The following is a 26,129-nucleotide window of genomic DNA, read 5'->3' as shown; positions in this document are numbered from 1 at the left end:
TCCTGTTCATGTTTAAAATGTTGATTCTGGGTTTCAGAGACAAGGAAAGCACCCAACACAGTATTTTTAGTGCTTATTTTGTTTGACAGGTACAGTAAAAATTCTTATTTAAACCTATTACCCATCGACCACAGTTTGCAAACCCTGCTGCTCTTTCTAGCCATACATTCTGTGATGAATTTCTTACTTTAACGACCTACATAAATGTAAGCTGCTGCTGTTGTATATTGTATTCCTGGAAGGACCATCTTTCTGAACCGTATTACACTTTTAGAAGAAATCAATCCTGACATTTTGCTTAGGTTTTCATAACAATTGATGCTCATTTAGGAAATGAATCACTTTGAACTCATAATCCCAAAGGACTATAATTATCCATTTGGCTCCTCTCAATCTGCGTATCGCGCAATAATTTTCACAGGCAGTTTACTAATGATAGTGGTAGCCATCAAACTTGATGGCCTTAATAAAAGCAACTCTCAGATATAAACAGAAACAGGAGCATGAACAGGATGTGGGCAGACAAATTTTATTTATGCATTAACTCATCATAATGGAGAGATTTTAGGGATACACGTGTGCCTGTTGATGACATTCATCTCAAATCCAGTTGCTCACCATAGAACAAAAGATACTTAATGATAGAAATTACAGTACCTTCAATGAGAGATTATAACCTTTCCTGCAGAACTGTAATACATGTCAGATCTCAACAACCACTATTTTAAAGATAAAATTTCACATCACTCCAGAACTTACATCATTGTAGTTTGAAAATAGGAGCCTGAGATTAGAAAAACGGAGATTGAATTCCTTGGAACAAGAGATTGGACCTGGAGAATAAGCTCCTCACCAGGAGCTTGTTGCTGGGCATGGAGACAGTTATATAAAGCCAGAGAAATGAAGATTTGAAATGAAATCTGGAGTCCATCACAAGATGCAAGAAGTGATCAGAAAGGATAAGGATTGGGAATTGAAGGTGAAAAGAAGCTGTGGTCTCAGTACTGAAGTTGGTGTAGTTCAGAGGTGAAAGTCAGGGTTATAGACTGGAATGGGAGCCATGCTCCAGATGGAGATTGGACAGTGAAATGGAGCTTTAGATATGCTACTCATCAAATGGGAAATTTAAGCTGGTTAACCTTTTCAGGAGTTTGGTGTTGGTAAAAGAATTCAATCCAATCTTAAAAATTTTGTCGTTGTCATAGTCATTTTTTAAAAAGGACTCACCAAAGGCAACTGTTGCTTTAAGACGAATGCCTGTTGCAAGCTCACAGTAGTGAGATCAAGAGGCCAGAGCCCTCTGTTACAGTGTGACTGACCAAACGGCTCTGTGGAGGTGTTTGCTATCAGGATGCCCAGTCATTAATTCAAATCAGATGCAGGCCAATAGGACAAAACAGCCGGGCTAGCAGCAGGGGGACAAGGTTGTGCAGGAAGTGACGGGTCAAGATTTATCACACACCAGTGACATTCATTTGCAAATCTGACTCTTAAAACGAATGAATGGAGTTAAGATGGTTGGTACATACAAGAGGTTTAAGCCTTTTAACATAACACCAGATTAATGTCACTCCCAGCAATACAAGTACACCACACATCCCAGCTTACCACTGTGCAGTGGCTTTTGCTTTCCCTGTCACCAGACAAAAAGGTAATTCTGTCCTTCACCCACATACTACTAATCTTCAACAGGCTTCGCCTACACTTTATAACAAACAGGCCGACCTGTTTTATACAGTAGGTTGCACAGCATGTCAAAGATTTCCAGATCCCAGTCCGCAAGTTCAGGCAACATCAAATCGGGCTGGAGAGGATCATCAGCTCCTAATTCATCCAAACTTAAAAGACCAGTAAAAAACCACCATTAAAAGACAGTTCAACCAGCTCAGGAGCAGACACTAGTTTGGTCGTGGGTTTCTCCAGTCCCCGTCTCAGTAAACACAACAATTTCAGATGGGTGGGACTCCACGCAATCTGCGAATCACGTTAGCAATCTTCTTTGCTACCCCACCACTGGGTTCCACGATCTGGAAGGTCCTTGTGAGGAGATTGTAGAAGGAGCCATAACCAACTGCCACCACAGTGCAGGTGAGGCAGATGACATTGTAGGGCATGCTGAAATCAGGTGTGGGCAAATTCACCAGCAAGGCCTCAGTGTACAGCCTGACAAAGTAAACTGAGGCATCGACAGATGGAAACCTGAAACAAAAACAGACATTTCACAGATGATAAGAAATGGTTCTTCCAAAACTAATAGTCTACAAATGATGCTCTACATTATTTCCAGAGTTGCTTTTATATTTATGTAGAAGTATCAACAAATTCTGGACAATTGTAGAAACGAAGGAAATCTGACAGTAAGTCTTCTCACTCCAGATGTTGTTTGTTACTATAAATGAAAAACTATCTTTAAAAGGAAATAAGGAACAAAGCCAGTGTGTCACCAGCAAGGCCAGCTCTCACTGTCCATCCCAAATTCCCCTTGACTTGAATGGTTTATTTGGCCATTTTCAAAGGGCAGCTAAGAGTTAACCACATCGCTGTAGATCTGGAATCACATGTAGGCCAGATTGAGTAAGGACCTAGTGAAACAGATGGGTTTTTACTATCACTGACGATAGCTTCATGGTCACAGTCAGGAGTGTTTCTATTAAAGGCTAATCAGCTCTGTGACATGCTGTCAAACTCGTCAAACTCATCAAACACCCACAACAAACATCCCCCCTCCACCAGGGCTCACAGCAATGTGTTATTTTTTTTCCAACACTCAACCGTGCTTTGAATTTTTTTTTAGAAAAAGCCCCACATATCTCACAAGATCTCAGTTGAAAACTGGAGAAAAGCAAACACAAGGATCATAAAATAATTTGAATCCCTTATACTTACAGCCTGGTGAGAAGAGGTGTGACCTTAGTGGTGTTCATTTCCACATTTATTCTGCTCGGCACCATAGCACTCAGCACAGAGGAGCTACAAAGAAAAAGAAGCCAATAAGGAAAAAGCCAAACACAGCACTGACAGTCTGCAGTGTCTTATTTAACTGCTACCCTGACATGCCCCTTTAAAATTACTGTTCAAGTATTCCATACTAAGTAATTTTATCTGCATTTATACCATTACAGTTAAAAATGAATAAATCAGTTGCAAATTTCAGCCTCTAGCTCAGGACAACGAGACAGAATGCTCAGTTGTCTTTCTTTTTAACATTTTTATCTGTAACACTGTGCAACACATAGAATACAACAAACAGAAGCTAGACATGAAACTGCTAATCATTCCTCAAGGAGAGCACATGTACCTTGCTAGTTGGAGGACACACTGCTGTATAACAACTGGATCACATATTATCAAGGGCCTTACTCAGTGACTGAATAAGTGAAATGACATTTTTATTGCAGGATACTCGAGAATTAATTCTGATTCCGGATTAGAGAATAAGGGACAAAACTGTATAATTCAGAGAAAAAAAATGTCTTTTAGTCCACATGGATTTCTGTCATTCCTAAAACTGGTGGATATTGATTCTTTTTATTTGGCAGCCCTGGAAGGAATCCATCAGACTCGACTCAACTGCAGGCAATTCTGTGCTTTGGCAGTATTGAGCAGGTGTTCCTGGGGTTTAGAAATAATGTGGTAGGAATTCTAAAGATTGGAAACACACAGAAGGAGGTGAAGGGAAAGCCTGAAGCTTAGCAGAACTGGAAGGGATGACTGAAACAAGGCTGTTCCGACCTAGGACCTCTAACATGTAGAAGGACAAAGGCAGCAGACTTATGTGAACCATCAACTGCAAGTCATATACCACACCAACTGGTAACTGCATCTCCTTTCTTTGAAAGTCATTGCATCAATATCCCAAACTCTCTTGCTAATAGAGCCTGTATGTACACCCAATGAGCTGCAGTAGTTCAAGGATGTGGCTCACTACCATCGTTGCAAGGGCAACTAGGGATGAACAACAAATGCTGGCTTTACCAAAACTGTATGAGAGAACATTAAAAAAAAGGCGGGTTTTGACTCACTGATGCCTTCTGGATTCTGGCAGTATCAAAGACAGTGACCAGCACTTGCAGAAAAACACACATTCAGGCTGGTAAATATCTTTGCAAATTTTAAATTTGAGATTTTGCAATTAGCTTCTGAACATGTCTACATTGCTCTGTCTCTGTCTCTCTCTCTCGCTTATATACATATATCTTAATTAGAAGGCTTGTGCTTTCTAATTATCTACAAAGTGCAGGTGAAGATAAACAAAGTCTGTTTGCCTGAGAAGCTGACAAGACTCAGTTCGTATAAAAGCTCGATGCTGGAGGTCTGAAATAAAAGCAGGAAGTGCAGTAGAAACTCAGCAGGTCTGGCAACATCAGTGCAGAGAGAAAAAAAGTAAACATTCTGAGTCTGATACAACTGCTCTTCCATTTTATTTGCTTTAGCTACCCTGTTCATTTTTACTTTTTATTTTATTTTGAAAGGAATGGACTCAAATTTTACAGCCAACCTTTGAGCATCAGGACGGATGTACGCAGTCTGCCTCCTCCAGATTTAGCTGACTGTAGAACTGTCAGCTGGGGGAATGAGCACTCAGCAAGGCATCAAGCAGTATTTGCTAACTACATATCGAGCAGGCAGCCTTTCTATTGTCAATGGAAGTCTGTCCCTCCTAAAGGGAAGCTCACTGAATTATAGAAGACTGCTGCAGGATTTTATTGCAAGGAAGTGGAACACCCAAGACATAGAGCTCCATGTACATTGATGTGTAACTTAATGACAGAAATGAAAACAGGAGACACACCATGGTTCTGCAAAAAGCCCCTCAAGGAACTGTGGGTATACCTAAGCAACATGAACTGCAATTATCGAGGGAAGCAGCTCATAATCACTTTCTCAAGGAACAGGGAACAAACATTGGTTATACCAGCCCATGTCCTATGAAAAAAAATTTTAAAAGACTTCCTGCTGAAGGGTTTGGAGGCAGGTGGCTAGAGAGGTCAGTTACTGGCGTCGGACCCCATCACTTGCGCAGCAAAATGCTTAATTATAAAATCATAGAACTGTTACATCACAAGAGACCATTCAACCCAGTGTCCCATGCTGGCTCCTTTCAAGAGTAGCTCAGCTGGTCTCACTCTCAGGCCTTCTTCACATAACCATGCAAACTTTCTCTTTTCAACTGTTTATCCAATTGCTTATGAAATGACCACAAATTGATTGTCAAGGTCAGTGAATGCACCTTAACACAGAACAGTACAGCACTGGAATAGGCCCTTCAGCCCATGATGTTGCGCAGAACATGACGCCAGCGTAAACTAATCCCTTCTGCCTGACCTTAGACCATATCCCTCAATTCCTCACATACTCATATGTCTTATCCAAAAGCCCCTTAAATGCCCCTACCATTTATCTCTCCACCACCACTCCAGCAACACGTTCCAGACTCCTACCACTCTGTATAAATAAAATTTGCCCCTTTGAACTCCACCCCCCCCCCCCCCCCCCCGCCACCTTAAATGCTTGCCCCCTAATATTAGGCATTTCAACTCTAGGAAAAAGATTCTGAACAACAACCCTAACTAAGCATCTTGTAATTTTATAGGCTTCTATCAAGTCTCCCCTCAGCCTCTGCTGCTCCAGAGAAAACAACCTGAGTTTTTCTAGCATCTCCTTATAACTCATACCCTCTAATCCAGGCAGCATCTTATGACAAGATGGTGACAGAGTTGGATGCTCCATGTAGAGCTCCTCTGCTCCGCCTGTTCTTTTTGTTTCTTCTTTCTTCCTCTCTCTTTTTAGCAATCCTGGAGTGGGGCGAGGGGGTAAACCCGGGCCCCGGAGCAGGGCGAGGGGGAACCCGAGTCCCGGAGCAGTCCCAGAACAACCTTTTCACTGTACTCCTTTACTGGAGAACATGTGACAATGAAGGATATTCTATTCTATTCATCCTGGTAAACCCTCTCCAAAGCCTCCACATCCTTCTTGTAATGTGGTGACCAGAATTGAATGCAACACTCTTAAGTGTGGCCTATAAAGCTGCAACATGAAATCCTGACTCTTATACTCATTGTCCCAACCAATAAAGGCAAGTTTGCCATATGTTTTCACGCAGTCTCACACTTTCCCTCATTGAACATCAAACCCCGGAGGTTTTGCATTTCATTTTTCCCAATTAGTTTCTTTCCCTTCTTTTGTTTCCAAGATACAAATTGAAATTACACCCTGAACACAAACTGAGCAGAACAATATCCAGATTTCACTGTATTTCTACCTCCTTACCCCACATAGAAGCCATGGTTGGGATCAGGGGGGTACTCGGTCCACTTCAACAGTGCTCTCTCAAACTCGATGCCAATCTTGGTGACAGATTTAGCAGGCAGCTGAATCAGCATTTCCAATAGATGAGGGCATTCTCGGTCTTTGGCTGGCTGGTAATGGATATAACCTGTTATCAAAAAAGGCAGGGAATGAGGAGTTGTTAAGGTGCAGCCAATTGTTTATAACATTGCTTATTATGAAAACAGTAGTACAGTACCCTAATGAAAGTAGGATAGCAGCTTAGGGAATGGGTAATAATTTCTGTTTTTCCAGTAACAATCAATAGCAAGAAAGATTGTTTATTATATTCTTGAAACTAGGGTTGGAGAAAGGGAAATTTTAATATTTATCCCTTGGGCAATAAATACATACAGCATATCAGTCAAATGTCTCACCGCTAAGGCAGAGTGATTAGCCTTAACAAAATATAGTCACCATGCAAGCACAGAAGCTGCCCACTGTGTCAACTGGTCACAACAAGGGGTCAGGTTGCAGGAAGCATCTGCACATAATGACAATGTTGCCATGTTCCATGCACATAGTACTGCTGACAAGTTGTCGTACAGACAAGGCAGGAGGGAGGCAGGTACTGGGAGTGGGAATGTTTAAAAACTTGCCCCATGTTATCCTCCTGAAATTCAAAGTCAAAAATCTGATGAGAACAATAAACAGCAGCAATCAGTAGGGAGCAGAGAAGAACTTATTCAGTGGTTAAGAGCCAAGAGGCTAAGTATGACGGGAAAGTATTAAATGGCATAGATTAGACAAGCTCAAAACACCTTTTCAAAGTAATTTCACAGGGGGTAAACAGAAATTAGTGAAAAATAATTTTGCTATATACATCATGATAAATCTATTAATGGGACGGTTAGAATGGTCGATTAGATAGGAGAACAGAGGCAGAACTTTTGTGAGAATCAAAAACACACAACACTATATCAGAAGAACTACTGCACTTTGAAAATTAATTTTACTGGGCTCAACACCTTTGTTCCTACCTCTTGTATTAATTGTCATATGTATTTGAGCTACTGTCTACGATACTATGATACTGTTCCACTGGTTGGCTCTTGGTGGAGCTACAACCTCTCGTGGCTCCACAGCGCCATCTCAAGCTGGTACAAATTACAATTCTGAATACAGGTGGTGAGGAACAGATATTCACCCCATCCTGAGGGGGAAGAAAGATGGCTTGGAAGAGTAAGAGAATGAGAAAGTAGGGGATGAGAAAGGAGAGGTAAGCAAGCAGCTCTTACTTGGTTTATTGTCTTTGCCCTTGGTGGTAATGGTGAGTGTGTGGATGTAGAGTCGAAGGTACCAGGGCACAATCTCCATCAGCAGCACTGGGAATGCCCGGTATGGGTGATAATTGTAGATCAGTGTGTTGATTTTACCTGTTTGGAGGCCAAAGCCACTCACATATCTCTTTGCGTTAAATACAGGCACTTCAGGTATCGCTGCACCAAAAGTAGAAAGAACAATCAACAAATCATTGTATAATAGCTGGAGAGCACTCATTAATGTTTAGAACAACCCAAAAAAAAACAAAGCCTCATCTTATGCAGCTAATGCATATTGATTTAAAAGCAATATAATTTCCTAATACCGCAACTGTTAAGATATAGCATTCCAAATTCACCTCAAGCTTTAATCACTTAAATGTCCCCATTATGACGTAATGGAGTCCAACAGTTAGCATGTGGATCTCTGTCTGACTTTCTCTGGTCATTCTCTCTATATAGAGAAAAGTATCTCATTACCACTGGGGTGAAATTGAGAAATGAGAAACGTACGGCTGAGGTTTCAGCACATCACACTGGATCATTTATCGTTAATGGTGATACACACTGGAATGGATTTTAGGGAGGCATCAATAGTTTTACCTGCTAGCTGGACAGCAAACAAGAGAGCTATATCACTCTCTATCGGTGTTAAATGCCTGTGTGGCACATAGGGAGGACCCCAGGGCAGGAATCCTGCCTACCATGAGCTGCTGGCCAATTATTTACCTGCAGCTACACCCGGAAGACTGTGGCTGTGGCCAGAACACCCATTGAAGGCCCAGGATCAAGGAACAACTCAGGCTACAGGGAAGGCTGCAAGGCACACAATAACACAGTGGTTAGCACTACTGAATCTCAGTGCCAGGGACGAGGGTTTGATTCCTGCTTTGGGTGATTGTCTGTGTGGAGTTTGCACAGTCTCTTCATGTCTGTATGGGTTTCTGCTGGGTGCTCCGCTTTCCTCCCACAGTTCAAAGATGTGTGGGTTAGGTGGATTGGCCATGATAAATGCAGGGTTCTGGGTGGGATACTCTTCGGAGGTTCGGTGCAGACTCGTTGGGCCAAATAGCCTGTCCTATGATTCGAAGTAACAGCAAGAGGGAATTTGTTTGGTGTGGCCGGGTTAAGGGGGTGTGGTGTGGTATGTAATGTGGACTGAAATAACTGAAATGGAACTGATCAATCTTCAGCTACACATTATGATTACAGTTGATTATGCATATTATTGTGAGAATGTATACAAGATGATGGAATTTAACCAAAATCGGTCATTGTTAAATTTGCCAGCTTGATCAACAATTAAGGAAGTCAAAATAGTGAAGGTTAATTCCCTTATGCAAGCAAGAGTTAAAATAGAAAATCAGTACAAAGAGTTCTGCATGCTGTATTCTTAAGGGAAGATACATAAATAAAACAAACCAGAGCCTATAATTATAAGGTCAAATATGGATCAGTTGTGATTGCAGGCACTCTAATGGTAGTAGTGTCTATGATTATCTAAACATGACCAGATGGATCTCATTCAGGTGAATTTTGAAACTCTTCCCCCATCTCATAGGTTATAACTATGGTCAGGGGAACAGGGAACTTTGAAACACAGTCAGTTCTGCTATAAAGATAGCAAGGACTGCAGATGCTGGAGTCAGAGACAACACAGTGTGGAGCTGGAAGAACACAGCAGGCCAGGCAGCATCAGAGGAGCAGGAAAATTGACGGTTCAGGTCGGGACCCTTCTCCAGAAATCTGCTATAGTGCGCGTTTATTCATCACGAATTGGCTTTAATGCAATTAAAGAATTTAGACCACTATTTGTAGAACACAAACTTCCCTTACCTTTATTGGCTATAATGCAATGCCGGCCCCATTAGTTTAAATGAGCAGCTATTGTGCAATTTTCTTATAATCCAAAATTGCACGAGAACAGAATTATCATGTTATATCAGAACTGACTGTAGGGTGGGAAAAACATGCCTGGATGATGCTCATTACATGTGGAATGCTAAGCTTCTTTGTAAGTTGTAAATATGTTCATCATATTTACGGACCATCAATTCTGAGCTTTCAGCACTCATTCTCCATTCAGGTTTTGGCATTTACATGTCAGACAGTATGACATTCAAGTACTTGTGGCATATAAAGACAAGTAAGGTGTCGTATTTAGTGTGTGCACAGCTAAAATTTGTCAGTCCAGTTTTCCTGTGCTTGTATTTACTCAAACCTAAGTTTCTGCATTTAACAGTATTACCATGTCCTAAATCTAAGAGTCAGTTTCAGGTTTTGGTTGTTACTAGAAAGATTAAGACTGAAATTCCTGTACAGTCAGGCTTCCCAAGACCATAAGAAATAAGAACAGTAGGCCATTTGGCCCCTCACCCTGCTTTACCATTCAATAGGCTTGTGGCTGATCTGACATTCCTCACATCCATTTTTGCCTATTCCCTATAACCCTTCATTCCCCTACTGATCAAGAACCTATCTATCTCAGCCTTACACATATACAAGGACTCTGCCTCACAGTTCTCTGTGGCGAGGAGTTCGAAAGAATCGTTATTCTCAGAGAAGAAATTCCTCCTCATCTTTGTCTTAAATTTGCACCCTTTTATTCTGAGACTATGCCCTCTGGTCCTAGACTCTCTCAAGAGGGGAAACATCCTCTTAGCATTTAGCCCATCAAGTCCCTTAGAATCCTGTATGTCTCAATAAGATCACCTCTCATTCTTCTAAACTCCAGTGAGTAGAGTCCTAATGCGTTTAGGTTTGATCATAAGACAATACCTCGATACCAAGGATCATCTTAGTGAACTTTCTCTGAACTGCCTCCAATTAAATGATATTTTCTGTTAAAATATGGAGAACAAAACTGCTCTCTCTACTCTAGGTGAGGTCTTACCAGCACCTTGTACAGTTGCAGTTAGACGGCCCTACTCTCTTCTCCAACCCCCTTGAAGTAAGGGCCAACATTCCATTAACCTTCCTGGTTACCTGCTGCACTTATATTCTAGCTTTCTACATTTCAAGTCCAGTTAAGCTTCTGGTCAATGGTAACCCCCAGGATATTGATTGTAGGAATTCAGTGGCAGTAATGTCACTGAACGTTTGGGGTCAACAGTTGGACTGTCTCTTACTGGAGATGGTTGTTATCTGGCATTTATGTGGTGTAAGTGTTACTTTCCAGCCCACATCTGGATACTGTCTGGGTCTTTTGCATTTGGACACTGACTGCTTCAGCCCCACATCTGACCTTATGATGGAGGAAAGGTCATTGATGAAGCAGCTGAAGATAGTAGGGACTAGGGCACTACCCTGAGGAATTCCTGCAGAGGTATCCCGGAGCTGAGATGACTGACCTCCAACAATTGTGACCATTTTCCTGTGTGCCAGGTACAACTCCAACCAGTGGAGAGGTTTCCCCTTGGTTTGTTTGTACAGTAAGCTGGAAGATGCTGCACCCAACCTCACTAAAAATGCCAAAAATCAAATGGTGTAATGGAATGTTTACAACATGAGGAATCGGATACAAAGGGATAAAAGTTATGTTTCAGCTATTGTACAGGTTAACCAGACCTGTAGATGTTTGGGCACTGCACCTTAGGCCTTGAAGAGAGGTGTATAGATTTACTAGAATACTGCAATGGTTAAGTGACAAGAAGCGATTTTAAAAAAAGGTGCATTCTCTGGAATTTAGAAGATTAAAGGGATAATTTTATTGGAGAACCAGTTGGGTAGATTGGGAAAAACTATTTCTGTAGGCTAGGATTGGGAACAAGAGGAAAGATTATGAGAAGTATGGGCAAGATGAATAGAAAGCAGCTATTCTCCTTAGTTGAAGGATCAATAACAAGCAGGCATAAGTTGACGGTGAAAAGCAGGAGGTTTAGAGGGGATTTGAGGAAAAATATATTCAGAGGGTGGAGGTGGTCTAAAATGCATGGCCTGGGAGGCAGGAAACTTCACAACCTTCAACCTGGATGAGTTCTTGAAATGTCACAATATTCAAGGCAATGGGCCAAGTGCTAGAAAGTGAAAGAGTGTAGATTTAGAGTAGTTTAGTTTCAATGAGCCAAAGAGTCTGTTGTATAATGTATGATTCTATGACGTGGGCACTACATTGTCTAAAATGAGAACCAAGGCTTTCAGAAGTGAAATTAGGAAACACTTCTGGTCATAAAGAGAAGACGACACGGAAATTTGCTCAGATTCTCTATAGACTCTATGCCAGTGTTCAGTCTACTGGAGGTTCCATCCCCGACTGTGCAGAGTCTAAGGTTCCAGTATTGTTTGTGTAAACAGCATACCAAAGTACTTACCAAACTGCTTGGACAATTTCCATTTTAATGCTATGTTTAAGGAGTGTGATGATGCACTGTAAAGATGAGGGTTCAGTAGGTTGTACACAGCATAGGATCTCCATTTCCCGTGCACCGTTGTGTTAAGCACAGAGGGTGCTGGTGGCATCAACTCTTGGGTGTCATTAATCTGGAAAGTTGAGAGCAGATTTTTGTTTTAAAGTCTTGTTTTCACAGAAAAGCTACTCAAACTAAACACTTTTCCATATCTTCATTCCATATGGAGAGGGAATGGCATAGTGGAATGTTCAGGTAAAGTTCTGGGGAGCCAGATTTGAATCCCGCCATGGCAAATGAAGGCATTTGAATTTAATAAAGACCTGGAATTAAGAGTTTAATGGTGACCATTAACCCATTGTTGATTTTAGGGCAGCATGGCAGCTAAATGGTTAGCACTGCTGCCTCACAGCACCAGGGACTCAGGTTCAATTCTACCCTTGGGCGACAGTATGCGCAGAGTTTGCATGGCTGTGTGGGTTTCCTCTGGGTGCTCTGATTTCCTCACAGAGTTCAAAGATGTGCAGATTAGCCAGGCTAAATTGTCTGTAGTGTCCAGACATGTGTAGGCTAGGTGGATTAGACATGGGAAATGCATAGTTACAGGGATTTGGGGTGGGATGCTCTTCAGAAAGTTGGTACAGACTCGATGTGCGAATGGTCTGTTTTCACACTGTAGGGATTCAATGGATATTCAGCAACTACATGCAGCGAAAGGATGGAATCAGAACCTGCTACTAACCTACAACCAATGATGTTTCTAACATCACTCTACTCTCTGCCTTACTGTTCCTCCTCTTAAATCATCTTCCACATCCAAGACAAATGCAGCCCCGAAGATACACATGGTCCAACTTGTACAGAGGATCATTTGGCTGATATCAGCCATGACAGCCATTGAGCTGACTTAACTCGGAATGGTTGGAAACTTCAGTGGCTGATTTGTACCAAATGATTTGTACTGGAAATCGACAACATTATGCATGCCCACCAGTAACACTCATTCCACTTAAATGACTGCCAATGCTGGCTAAACTCATATGCGAAGAACATCACTTCAGCTTTTGGCATGCAGGAATACCCCCAGCACTGCCATCACCCAAGAACCAAACCCCCAGCACTGCCAGTGAACTAACCTCCCAACCCCCAGAGAACCAAACACCCCACTGCCAGAGAACCACCCTCCTTTACTGCCATGCCACAGAACCATGGCACCCCCCAACCTAATAATCATCATCAGGGAATGAAATCCACACTCCACCACCGCCATCACCAGGGAACCAAACTCTTCAATTTGGATAGATCTGGAGAAGATTCAAACATGGATTGGAACCTGTTCTGTACCTTATCTCTGTCCGTGATGTCCACATAAATAGTACTTTGCGATGCTAAAGGGCACACCTCTGTCAAGGTCCGTGAAAACATCTTAAACAGTGACCACTCTGTAATACATCAACAATACAACAGAGTAAATGACATATGGCCTAGCAAAATTTAGAAACAGTCTCTGCTTAGTTATGGCACAAGACAGAAATTTCTGGAGACACTCACTATGTCTGGCAGCATCTATGGAGAGAAAGCAGAATTTGAATCCAATGACCCTTTTCTTCAGAACTGAACCAGTTTCTCCAGCAATTTGTTTTTGTTTCAGATTTCAGTATTTTGTTTTACTGTTTGCTCGTGTGCACGTTTAGGATTGAGAAATACATTGCTCCTATTCAGATTAACTTGTATTTCTATAGGAAATATGTACCTTTTGTACTTACTGTACCTTCAGGTTTTGAATTATTTTTGCAATCTTTGCTTGAACTCCTGGTAGATGAATGTGTGTATTCTAGACATCTAGTTCCCATGTCCTGAGTTCAGACTCTAAGAGGAATTGATGGTGTAAACAGCATTAGGGAAGTAAGGACCCATGTCCAAATTTGGTACCAGCTGTGATCAAAGGGATATATTTTGAAATGTATAGATCAGTGGACTTTGGAGCTTAAAATGAACAAGAATATCAATTATCCTGACTGACTGAAAGAAATGAACAGTGGGTTGTTTAGATGCTGAGGGCATCCTGTTCAAGGTCCATGATCATTAGCAAACAGACTAGCTAGATCAAAGTATGAATCCAATATAACAGCACAACAAGCCCTAGGCTGCAGAGAGTTAAAAAGTAAGAGGGGAGCATGGCATGGTAGTTCAGTGGTTAGCACTGTTGCCTCAGTGCCAGGGACCTGGGTTCGATTCTAGCCTTGGGCAACCACCTGTGTGGAGTTTCCACATTCTCGTCATGTTTCCTCCCACAGTCCAAAGATGTGCAGGTTAGGTGGATTAGCTATGCTAAGTTGCCCATAGCATCCAGGGATGTGCAGGCTAGGTAGTTGTAAATTAATTAAATCCCAACATTAGGAGATAGCAAGAACTGCAGATGCTGGAATGGAGTCAATACAGTGTGGAGTTGGAGGAACACAGGCAGCATGAGAGGAGCAGGGAAGTTGACGTTTCAGGTTTACACCCTTCAACAGTCAAATATCAACGTTCGAGGGTAGCACGGTAGCTCAGTGGTTAGCACTGCTGCCCCACAGCACCAGGGACCCAGGTTCAATTCCACCCTCGGGCAACTGTCTGTGTGGAGTTTGCACATTCTCCCCACGTCTGCGTGGGTTTCCTCTGGATGCTCCGGTTTCCTCCCACAGTCCAAAGATGTGCAGGCCAGATGGATTGGCCATGCTAAATTGCCCATAGTGTTCAGGAATGTATAGATTAGGTGGGTTATAGGGCAATCGGTCCAGGCGGGATGCTCTGTGTGTCAGTGTGGACTTGTTGGGCCGAAGGGATTTTATGATTCTACGATCTACGAGTGATTTGTTCTGCAGATTTGAAGACAACAACAAAGGAGTAGAAATGAAGAACAGAATGGCACAAATGACATTGGTGCTGATGATGGAGGAGGATGGTCTCAGGTTACAGTCTGATATTGATCACATGGTAAATGGGACAGAGCAGTGGCAGATGGAATCAAATCCTGATAAATGCAAAGTGATGCATTTCAGGTGGTCTAATAAGGGAAGGGCATACACAATGAATGGTAGGTACCTATGAAGCACTGTAGAACAACAGGACCTTGGTGTACAAGTCCGTAGATTCCTGAAGGTGTCAGCACAGGTAGATAGGCTGGCGAAGGCAGCATACAGGATGCTTGCCTTCATTAGCTGGGGTGTAGAATATAGGAGCAAGGAAAGCTTGCTACAACTTTATAAAACATTGGTTAAGCCACAGATGGAATGCTATGTACAGTTCTGGTCGCCACATTATTGGAAGGACACAATTACACTGGAGGGTGCAGCGGATATTCACCAGGATGTTGCCTGGGATCAAATGTCTCAGTTATGAGGACAGACTAGATAGGCTGGCATTGTTTTCCCTGGAGCAGAGGAAGCTGAGGGGTATTGATTGAGGTATACAAACGTACAAGTGGGTAGATAGTGAGAATCTTTTCCCATAGCAGAAGGGTCCAAGACCAGACAGCACAAGTTCAAAGTGAAGAGTAAATGGTTTAGAGGGGATCTGAGAAAAAATTCTTTCATGTAGAGATTAGCAAAAATATGATATGTGCCTTCTTGAGAGAGTGGTGGAGGCAGGTACCCTTGCAACATCTGGATGACTACTTAAAATGGCAGGACATTGTAGCTATGAACCAAGAGCGGGTAAATGGGAGGAGTGTAGTTTGGTGTTTATTGGTTGGCATCGACATGGTGAGCTAAAGGTCCTGTTTCTATGCTGTATGACTCTATGATAAGTTTCAAACCACAAGTAGCTATTAAAAGTCACTAGAAAGCAAGACCATCCGAGCTACAAGAGTGATTGCCTTCTAGTAAGTATAACTTTTGTTGTTTAAACAAGTGCCCTTATATAGAATCACGGAATTATTATGGGGTAGAGTGAGACCATTTGAATTTTTCTTTCCACATCACCCTTGCTTCGTTTGCACATCACTTTAAATATATGCCCTCTTGTCCTTTTTTTTGTTTACAACTAGAAACAGCTTTTCCCTGTCTACTCTATCCAGCTGCTCAGGAGATTTGATAGAGGTTTTCAAACTCTTATCTGCCTTCTTCTCTCTAAGGTGAACTGCACATTATGTGCAGTTTTGATCCCCTTATCTGAGGAAGGATGTTCTGGCTATCAAGGGAGTGCAAAGAAAGTTTACCAGACTGATTCCTGGAATGATAAGACTGACATATGGGGACAGACTGGATCAGTCAGAAACTGCAAGTTCTCCACCAGGCCACTCACCATCCTGACTTGGAAATACATTACTGCTCCTCCACTATTGTGGCACTAAAATCCTGGGATTTCTTCCCTAAGGGGTCTACCTACAGCACATGGACTGCAATGGTACAATAAGGCAGCTCACCAACACATTCTCAAAAAGTAACCAGGGACATAAAATAACTGCTCGCCCAGTCAGCGACACCCATACCTCACAAGTGAATAAAAAAAGAAGATTGAGGAGGTATCTTCTAGAAGCTTGCAAAATTCTAACAGGATTAGTCAGGGTACTTGCAGGAAGGATATTTTTCAATGACTGGAGAATCCAGAACCAGGGGTCACAGTCTTAAGGGTAAAAGGTAGGCCTTTTAAGACACAGAAGAGGACGAATCTCTTCACCTAGAGGGTGGTGAGCTTGTGGAATTCACTGCCATAGGAAACTGTTGAGGCCAAAACATTGAAGACTTTCAAGAAAGATATAGATATAGTTCTAAAGACTAAAGAGATCAAAGGATACGGGGAGAAAGTGGAAAGAGGATACTGAGATGGATGATCAACCATGATCATATTGAACAATGGAGCAGATTCAAGGACTGAATGGCCTACTCGAGCTCCTATATTCTACATATCTAATAGGCCCAACTTCTTCAATCTTTACTCATAGCCGAATTTTCTCATTCCTGGAAACTTCCCTGCAAATTGCTTCTGCATTCTCTCCAATGCATTCACACCTTTCCTTTAATGTGGCACCCACAATATTCCAGTTGAGGACTGATGTGCTGGCCTTGAAGAGTATCCAGAAGAGATTTACAAGAATGATCTTGGGGATGAAAGGCTTGTAATATAATGAGTAGTTAAGAACGCTGGGTGTGTACTCAATGGAGTTTAGAAGAATGAGGAGGGGATTTCATTGAAACTTAAAAATAGAAAAGCCTGGACAGAGTGGATGTAGAGACAATGTTTCCAGTAGTAGGAGGGCCCAGGACCAGACGGCACAGCTTCAGAGTGAAGGGACAACCCTTTAGGACTGAGATGACAAGGAATTTCTTCAGCGAGAGGGTGGCGAATCTGTGGAACTCCTGCCACAGAAGGCTGTGGAGGTCAAATCTTCAAGTGTTTTAAGACAGAGATAAATAGTTTCTTGATTAGTAAGAGGATCAAGGGTTCCAGGGACAAGACAGAAGAGTGGGATTGAGAAATATTTCAGCCATGATTGAATACTGCAGCAGACTCAATGGGCCATATGGCCTAATTCTGCTCCAAAATCCTACGGTCTTATGGTCCAAAATGGTCCATCTCAGGCAACATCATGGTGAATCTCCTCTGCAACCCCTCCAGTACAATCACATCCTTTCTATAGTGAGATGACCAGTATTGCACACAATTCTCCAGCTGCGGGCTAACCAAAGTTCAGTACAGCTCCAACATAAACTCCCTGATCTTATGATTTATGCCACAATTTATAAGGGTAAGTGTCCCATATGCCTTTTTACCCAAACTATTAACATGACCTGCTGCCTTCAGGGATCTATAAACAAGCACCCCAAGATCTCTGTTCCTCTCAGTTTCGTACCATCCTGCTATTTATTAAGTACACCCAGCCATATTTCTTCTTAGAAAGTGCTTAACCTCTCACTTTTCAGTGTTAAATTCCATCTGCCATTGATCTATCCATCTGATTAATCCGTCCATATCCTCCTATAACCTAAGATCTTCTTCCTCATTTTCAATCACCTGGCTGATCTTCACGTCATCCGAAAACATACTTACCATTTCCCTTACCAACACCCTCCACCCACCCACTGCAATAGTTTCTTCTACATCAATTATATGTATCACAAACAATAGGGGAGACCGCGGTCCAGTCACACAAACAGCCTTCTACCGCCAACCTCTGTCTCCTGCCACCAAACCAACTTTGGATCCAACTTGCCATGTTACTGTTTTATCTTCTTTAACATCTCCCATGTGAGAACTTTTCAACAGCTTTGCTGAAATCAATATAAACTACATCAACTGCGCTAAGCCCATCAATAGACCTGACCATCTCCTCAAAGCATTCAAATTTGTTAGGCATGACCTTCCTCTGCCAAAGCCAAGCTGACTATCCCTGGTCAAACCTTGCCTCTCCAAGTGGAGATTAATTCTCTCCTTTACAATTTTCTCCAATAACTTTCCTACTAATAAGTGACTCACTGGTCTGTAATTTGCAGAAAGAATGTTAATATTCCCAGTATATATCCTAAAATGTTGTGCTTGGCTCAGTTTGTAGTACCCTAACCCACCCCGTCTCAAGTCAGAATGTTGGGGGATCAAGCTCCACTCCAGACTTGATTCAATAAATAAGGCTTAACATTTCAGTATTGAGGGAGCTTTGCATATCATTCAGATGAAACATTAACCCAAGATCCCAGCTGTCCTCTCAAATGCAACTAGGCAAAGAAAAACAGAGAAGTTCTTCCCAGTATCCGCCATCAACATCAGAACAAAACAAAAATGTGGCCATTACCTTATTCCTCCATCAAAATAGTGACTAAATTCCAGAAGTACTTATTTGGCTGTAAAGCACTTTAGGAATTCTGAGAAAGATGTTACACAAGTGCTGTTTTTTACCCATTTTCACCCTTTGATAAAAAGCCCAGGTGCAAAACATAAAGCTGCCCTTTACCCTCAGAAAGAGGTTGTACTGTCTCATCCCAGCAAATTTTCTATCATTTCATATCTAATTTACCTACCTCGTTTACCAGAGCCAGAGGCATAGAGGTCAAAGACGACAGACAGACTCTGGGTCAGCTCCCAGGAGGTACTGGTACACAGTTCATTCTAGACAGGTAGCAAAGAATACATATTCTTCATATTAAGAATGCAAAAATATAAGGTGCACCAATTTTATAAACATTACAAAGACCTAAACAAATATACTCAAATTACATTTCATGAATTGGTAGCCAAACAAGACGTTAGTGGTTGTAGCCCATAGTGCTGGACAACTTCATTCTTCTGTTGACAGAATGGAATATCAAACAGGGAAAATTCTTTGTATTTATGCTGCATATGCATATGTTTAAAAATAATAGACTAGATAGTTCCACACAATTCTTATACTACTGCAGTACTAGACACTGGATAATTTTGGGTCCAATTTCAATTTCATGTTATATTAGGACTTGGAATACAACCCAGGGACATATGTTGCGGGAGAATATTTGAAGCAAGGAGAATGTGGGTAATGCACTAGAGAAAATAACAATGGGGTCAGTCTCATAGGGAAGGCGATAAGATCTAACTTTGGTTTACAGCACATGTATAGAAATGCACGGAGTGGGGTAAATAACGTTGGCAAGCTATTGATGTAGATAGCCACTTGGAAATTTTATGGCCTGGCACAAAAATTTTCATAGTTACAAAGTATTCAGGAAGGACAGAGAAGGAAAGAAAGGAAGAGTGTGGTTTAAAGAGAATATTACAATGTTACAGAAGGAAAATTACTAGTGGGGTAAAGGACAGGGCTTACTTGATTACAGTTATGAAACAACTGAGGTAACATTACACTGGGTAAATCTATAGACCACCAATTAGTGGGAAAATAGAAGTGCACATCTGTTGGGATCTTCAAAGAGAGGCAAAAACTGTGGAGTACTGATAATGGAAGACTTTAATTATCATAGTAACATAGGCAGTGATAGTGAAAATATCTACGAGGGACAGAGTTTATGAAATATGTTCAGGAGAATTTTTTAGATCAATAAGTTTCCAATCCAACAGGAGAGGAGGCATTGTATGGCTGGATCTCTCTGGGAGAATGAGGTAGGCTAAGTGAATCAAGTGTCAGTAGGTTAACATTTAGGGGACAATGATCATTGTATTGTAAAATTTAGTTATCTGTGGAAAGGGCAAAGAACAACTTACTGTAAAAGTAAGATTCTAGGAGAAAGTAAACTTCAACAGGTTAACACTGGATCTGTGTCAGATAAATTGGGATCAATGATTGGCAGGCAAACTAAAACAGAACAATGGCTGTATCTAATCAATCTCTTTGAAGGCAATCAAGACACATTTTATCAAGGGGAAAAGGTAAAGCAACCAAACCATGGTTTCTAGGATAACGCAAAAGATAGCAAAGAAAGCATGTATATGACAAATGTCAGGTTGATAAAACAAGTAAGAATCTCAACATAGGATGTCTGGAGGAAAGTGAAAAATAAATCGCAGAGGCAAAGGTAGCATGAGAAGAGACTGGCAACTAGATTAGAACAGAATCCTAAAATGTTTTATGGGAACATATAAAAGTGTAGCAAGAGGACAGTGTGGGGTCAATCAGAACCATAAAGAGAATCTATTTACGAAGGCAGAGGGCATGATCTGTATTTAATTAGGAAGAATATGCTGCCAAATCACAGTGAAACAAGTGGTAGTCAAGATACCTCTGGCTGGGCTGAAAATTGATTAAAAAAAGGGAGAGATTAGAAAAGCAGACTGCACTTAAAAGTTGATAAGTTATCAGGGTTGGATGCTGAGGGAAATTACAAAGACACTGGCCATATTCTTCAGATACATGGGTGGTGCCAAAAGAATTGCAAATGTTACACCATGTTCAACGAGGGCTGTGAGAGTAAGCCCAACAACTAGATCAGCCAGTCATGGAAAACCTTTGGAGATGATAATCCAAAACAAACAACAGTCACTTGGACAAATATGGATTCATTAAGGAAAGGAAGGCATTAATTTAATACAGGCAAATCTTGTTTAACTGACACGATCCAGATTTTTAGTGAAGTAACGGATGGGAGGAATCATCCAGCAGATATACAATGGGTTGTGAGACTTCCTGTGCTATAAAATCACTAAGGCTCCATGCTTTGTAACATTTCTCCAAATGGTACATATTTCATCAAAAAGCAGCAGAAAGGAGCAGTTTGGGATCCAGAAATGTGAACTGCATTGAAAGCTGGGATGTTTGTGAAAGAATTATATGTGAGTATCACACAAGACTCCAGTCAGTCTGGTAAAAGCAGCTCCAAGTTGCACTACATAATTTAGTGTTTAACACTCACCCTACAAATGGGTCTGACGTGGACAGCTTGTGAATGATAGCTGGTGTGAAACAATCGTTCAGCTTTCAGCAGTACTGCCAATCCTGCCTATAACACAAAACACCTCTTGACAAAGAGCAAGCATAAGAGAGAACAACAGGGGTGGAAAACAGAATTGATAAAGGTAAATACATTGCAACGTAAAAACTTAATATCGCAATTTCATGAGCCACATATCCTAGCACGTGTGTGACGTACCAAATATCACAGGCTCCATCTAGTGTACACCAGCTATCAGAACTTCTGCTGTTCCCACTTTCAGCTTAATCTATGAACCACTTACTGAACACATAATATCTCTGTAATCAATGGAGATGGAGTTCCAAATAAAGTGAAACTGTTGATGACTTTGTAACAATAATAACAATTCCACAAACCCTCAATTTCCTGACAAACTTTAAGATGGTCATTGCCCTTTGCCCAGCCTAAACTCTTATATTCATTCAACCTTGGTCCAACCCTCTCTACAGAACACTGTGCTCCCCAGTGTCACATCAGCAAGTCAAACTGAAGCATGTTTCAATTTAGGCTGGGCAGCCCTCTTAGTTCACCCTCTCTCTGGTAACCAGCTAGAACACAGTTCATGCAAGATGCATGGTCGTCACTTATGCGTTATGTACTGGTTTTTACTGGACTTTATACAAATAATTTCAGGGCTGTTTGCTTTGTATAGTAAATACATTTCTTGTATTACTTTTATTGCTGCATAATTAAACCTATTAGATGTTTTTCATTTGACTTATTTCTAACCTTTGCTTGTGTTAATCATCTGCACAAACTGAAGTAAAAACACAATGCATAGTTAAATTTTATTTCTAGCCCCTTTAGTGGTGTTTCAGTTGTGCATTTTACCTTTGAACCACAGGGTAGAAGTTTTTTCCATGGAGTAAGATTTTCAGTGCAAACGATTTCTCTCGGCAATGCTGCATACCTGAGGAATTTATGGTCTGTTTCTACAGGGAAATATATAGATAGGGTGAGATATCCCGACACCAGTTTATAGTACAAGGTGCAAAACAGGTAGCATGATTACAGCAAGTACCTACTGCTTACTCAGGTTGATACAACCTGCATTCAACTGTATGGGGCATCTAGTTTGCCAAACTGTTTACTTGCTTGAATATTTTCAAAACAGCATACAAGCAACCATGAAAGCACAAAGATACTAGTGGGTGAAAATGACCAGTAATGATCCACAGCTGGTGGAATAAAACTATCACTACTTTCCAAAGTACAACACACTCACTAACACGGCTACGTTATCTAAATACTATGGAGGAATGGGAAGCAAGCAAGATGGAGAAGTGCAGCTAGCAATAAGGAGGGTAAGTGCCATGGAAATGATGGTGAGGAAAGAAGACTGTTACATAGTCCAAGGAATTGAGGTTGGGGTGAGTCCCAAGAACAAGGGAGTGATTTTACGGAAGACTGCTACACATATACATATGCATATATAAAAATTGCATCTATAAAGACACGCACACACCAGCTGAAAAATGTAATGCTTACCATTAATGATGCCAAGAGGTTTAAAAGAAGCTGTTGGAATAACTGTGTTTGTTGAGTCAATGAAGTTAAGAGATGCACAGAACAAACCTGACAGAACATTAGTCAGCTCCTTCCAGGTGGTGTCAACACTGCGAACAAAAGGTTCATCTAGGTTAAATTCATATAGTCAATACATAATGTACACGCAGAGACGTGGCAATCAATCCTTAACACATGGACAAAATCAGCAGTCTCATTTATAAACTGCACCTCACCTAATTTCAAGGCAGCGATGACAAACATCTTGAAACTTTACCTCATTCGACGTAACACACCACTTCATACAGACATATTCAATAAACAGAACCACACCGGTCTGAGTACCAGCTTTGTGGTGTAGGCTCATGTCCATATTGGAACAAGCATCATATGGCCAGTTGGCTGGATGGCCAGTTTGCAATAGAGAGTGATGCCAACAGCCCGGGTTCAATTCTAGCACTGGCTGAGGTTACCATGAAGGACCGACCTTCTTAACCTCTCCCCTTGCCTGAGGTGACCCTCAAATTAAACTACCACCAGTTGTCATCTATAATCGACAGGGCAGCCCTATGGTCCAGCAGGACTATGGCAATGTTACCTTTATATAAATATTGTAATAAGTCATCAGGTAATCCACCATATTCTTACACACAGCAAGTCGATATTAAACATCTTCAAGTAAAAAAGGGTTAAAGGCCAGGGTATGCAGACAGAATTCAGTTCTTTTTCTTACAAAATATTTTCCTAATAAATTCTTGGGGAAGTTGCCTTTTTAAACACACCAAAGCTTAATGATACCTTCCCATTAATATTGGCACAGCATTACTGAGATAGAAGGGAGCATGCAACAACAAATGCAGAAGTATTCAGCTCCTCAAGCTTGCACCATCATTCAATAAGATTACAACTAACTTAAACAATTGGCTTCAACTGTTGACCCATATCCCCACAATTCCTTAAGAGTACTGATTTCAGTCTTAAATGTACTCAACAACTAGGCAGCCAAAGAATTGAGCAAAGAGATTGCTTCCAATCTCAGTCTGAAATGGGGAAAACCATATCCTGAGGCTGTTTCCTCGCTGGAGAAACAGCCAGTCAGCATTTAGCTTGTCAAGCTCTTATGTCTGTTTCACAGATCACTTTTCATTATTCTAAACACCCAACAATACATGCTCATTATCCTTAACTTCTCCACATAACAGCCCTCTCATGCTGGCTATCTTTATTGCATCACCCCAAGGAAAGTATATCCTTTCTATGATATGGAAACCAAATCGTACAAGATAAACCCAGTGTAATCTCGCCAAGGCCTATTCAATTCTAGCATCACTTCCCTTCTCTTGTACCCCAGCCTCCTTACAAGATCAGCAGACCACTTCTCTTTCCAAGTGGTTTTCTATACCCACACTTTGTGTTTAGTGTGCGAGGAAATCCAAAACGATTAATGTTTAAATAATAGCTTTTCTCTACTTCCTGCCAAAGTAAATAACCTCATATTTGCTCATTCTTTTGCAAACACTGTTTCTATCTCACAACTTCACTTCCCAGCCAGGATTAAATAATCATGAGCTTTGCTATATTAGACTTTGACAATAATACTGAGAGTAAGGCATTAATGTGGATTGCAAACAACAGACTCTGATCCTTGCAGCACTCCAGTAGTAACAGACAGCCAACCTCAACATTACCTGTTTATTCCTGCTTTAACAAATTTTCTGTCTGTGCAATATATTAGTCCAATCCACTGAACTCTCATCTTGCACAGAACCTTGCCATGTAAATCGACTGTTTTTGGAAAATCTAAGTACCGTACATTGCAACATACAAATCTACCTGCCATTTAAGATGATCTGATATTTTCTGCCCCAAAATAATATTTTTTCTACATACTTGCTATAAAATTTAATCCCTCTTTTTTAGCCATGACATTCCATACTCACATTAAGTGCTAGCCTTAGTTTTTTTAGCCCACATGTTGATATTTTACTTACTTATAACCAGGTGCCTTGGGATCAAGCAGGCAATATGGGATGTTCTGCATAGATGTGCAGGAGTTTTAGCTCACACCCACACAGCAGACCCCTTATAGATTGACAAATATTGCGATCACCACATCAATATTCCATGTGCAGGTCAAGCCCCATTTTTGAAGCAATTTTTCGAGGCTTCAAAGGTCAATTTAAAAGGTGACATTTAAATTGACCCTTATGCTTATACTGCATCGCCCTTTACCTACCCTACTAATTATACCCTCAAGACATTTTAATGGATTTATCAATAATTATCACTTTCATAAAATCAAACTGATGCTGCCTAATCACACAATGATTTCCCCGGTGCCCTGTACCCAGTTACTTGATAATAGATTCTAGCAATTTTCCAATTTATGATGTCAAGCTAACTAGCTTGTAGTTACCCATTCTGTCCCGCCCCCTGCAACTGTGATCCTGCTATTCAAGAAAGTAGGGAAAAGGAGGGTTAAATTAAAGTGTTATAAGTTTACATAGGCAAAGCACATCAAAAATATGAACGTAGGAATTTATAATAGCAGAAACCAAAAGGAAGCACGCCCAGACTCAAGAGGTTAAATATCGGACAAGCCGAGGTAAGCGTGTGACTTACTCTGACACTGACGACTGGAACCAGACCCAAAGCTCTGCTCCAGGCGGGGCCTGCAGGAAAGGTTGCCCCCACCGTGACCGCCTCCAGAAACCATGAGTGAAGGAGAGGTGCAGCTCACGAACTGAGAACTTGGAGATTACTTGTCCCAGTGACTTTGGAAACAGCCTGTAGTGAGACACTGTAGAAATAACCCGAGCATTAGTAGTGGAGCATTACCACCAGAATTTCTAGTATCAAAACCCCAAAGGGATAGCACTTGATCACTCCATAGGATGTAGAAGCAAAAATTGACCATTCACTTCATCAAGTCTACTCTGCTTTCAATGGGATCATGGCTGATCCAATAATGAACTACACTTTCCTGCCTTTTCTCCATAAGCCTCAATTCTCTTTCTGATTAAAAAATCCATCTATCTGAGCCTAATGTCACAACATCGACAGCCCTCTGTGGTAAATAATTCCGCAGATTAACCATCCTCTAAGAGAATAAATTCCTCCTCATCACTCTTAATAGACCAGTGTATTTCTTGTGTATAGACAAATAGACACTACAGGCAACATGGTAACAAAAACTACTTCACGTTATTTTATCCAGGCCAAAAATAAACAGTTAAAGATACAGTACACATCTCTAGTTGACGCTGACCCTCAGGGAGCGGAGCTCGGCCCCCCGAGTTGACGCTGACCCT

The 26,129-nt window shown here is 41.3% G+C and overlaps 2 protein-coding genes across 2 annotated transcripts in view; both read right to left on the bottom strand.

Annotated features, from left to right (window-relative positions):
• The window catches only part of prelid3b (PRELI domain containing 3), a 180,795-nt gene that overhangs the window by 83,861 nt on the left and 70,805 nt on the right, over positions 1-26,129 (bottom strand). The gene's annotated exons all lie outside the window — the stretch shown is intronic.
• pigt (phosphatidylinositol glycan anchor biosynthesis, class T) overlaps positions 514-26,129 on the bottom strand; it is a 40,832-nt gene continuing 15,216 nt past the window's right edge. Inside the window, exons 2-13 of the mRNA XM_048608491.1 lie at positions 26,087-26,127; positions 25,441-25,618; positions 22,801-22,928; positions 22,144-22,244; positions 21,253-21,339; positions 18,934-19,021; positions 13,280-13,377; positions 11,900-12,068; positions 7,566-7,766; positions 6,271-6,436; positions 2,887-2,970; positions 514-2,199 (exon numbers count right to left, since the gene is read on the bottom strand). Of these exons, the coding sequence (XP_048464448.1) occupies positions 1,950-2,199; positions 2,887-2,970; positions 6,271-6,436; positions 7,566-7,766; positions 11,900-12,068; positions 13,280-13,377; positions 18,934-19,021; positions 21,253-21,339; positions 22,144-22,244; positions 22,801-22,928; positions 25,441-25,618; positions 26,087-26,127 (1,591 nt within the window). The 3' untranslated portion in view covers positions 514-1,949. The remainder of the gene's footprint in view (positions 2,200-2,886; positions 2,971-6,270; positions 6,437-7,565; positions 7,767-11,899; positions 12,069-13,279; positions 13,378-18,933; positions 19,022-21,252; positions 21,340-22,143; positions 22,245-22,800; positions 22,929-25,440; positions 25,619-26,086; positions 26,128-26,129) is intronic.

The sequence above is a fragment of the Rhincodon typus genome, chromosome 19, assembly GCF_021869965.1.
Source record: "Rhincodon typus isolate 14 chromosome 19, sRhiTyp1.1, whole genome shotgun sequence".
NCBI classification, from domain to species: domain Eukaryota; kingdom Metazoa; phylum Chordata; class Chondrichthyes; order Orectolobiformes; family Rhincodontidae; genus Rhincodon; species Rhincodon typus.
This window is presented reverse-complemented; position numbering and strand designations above follow the sequence as displayed.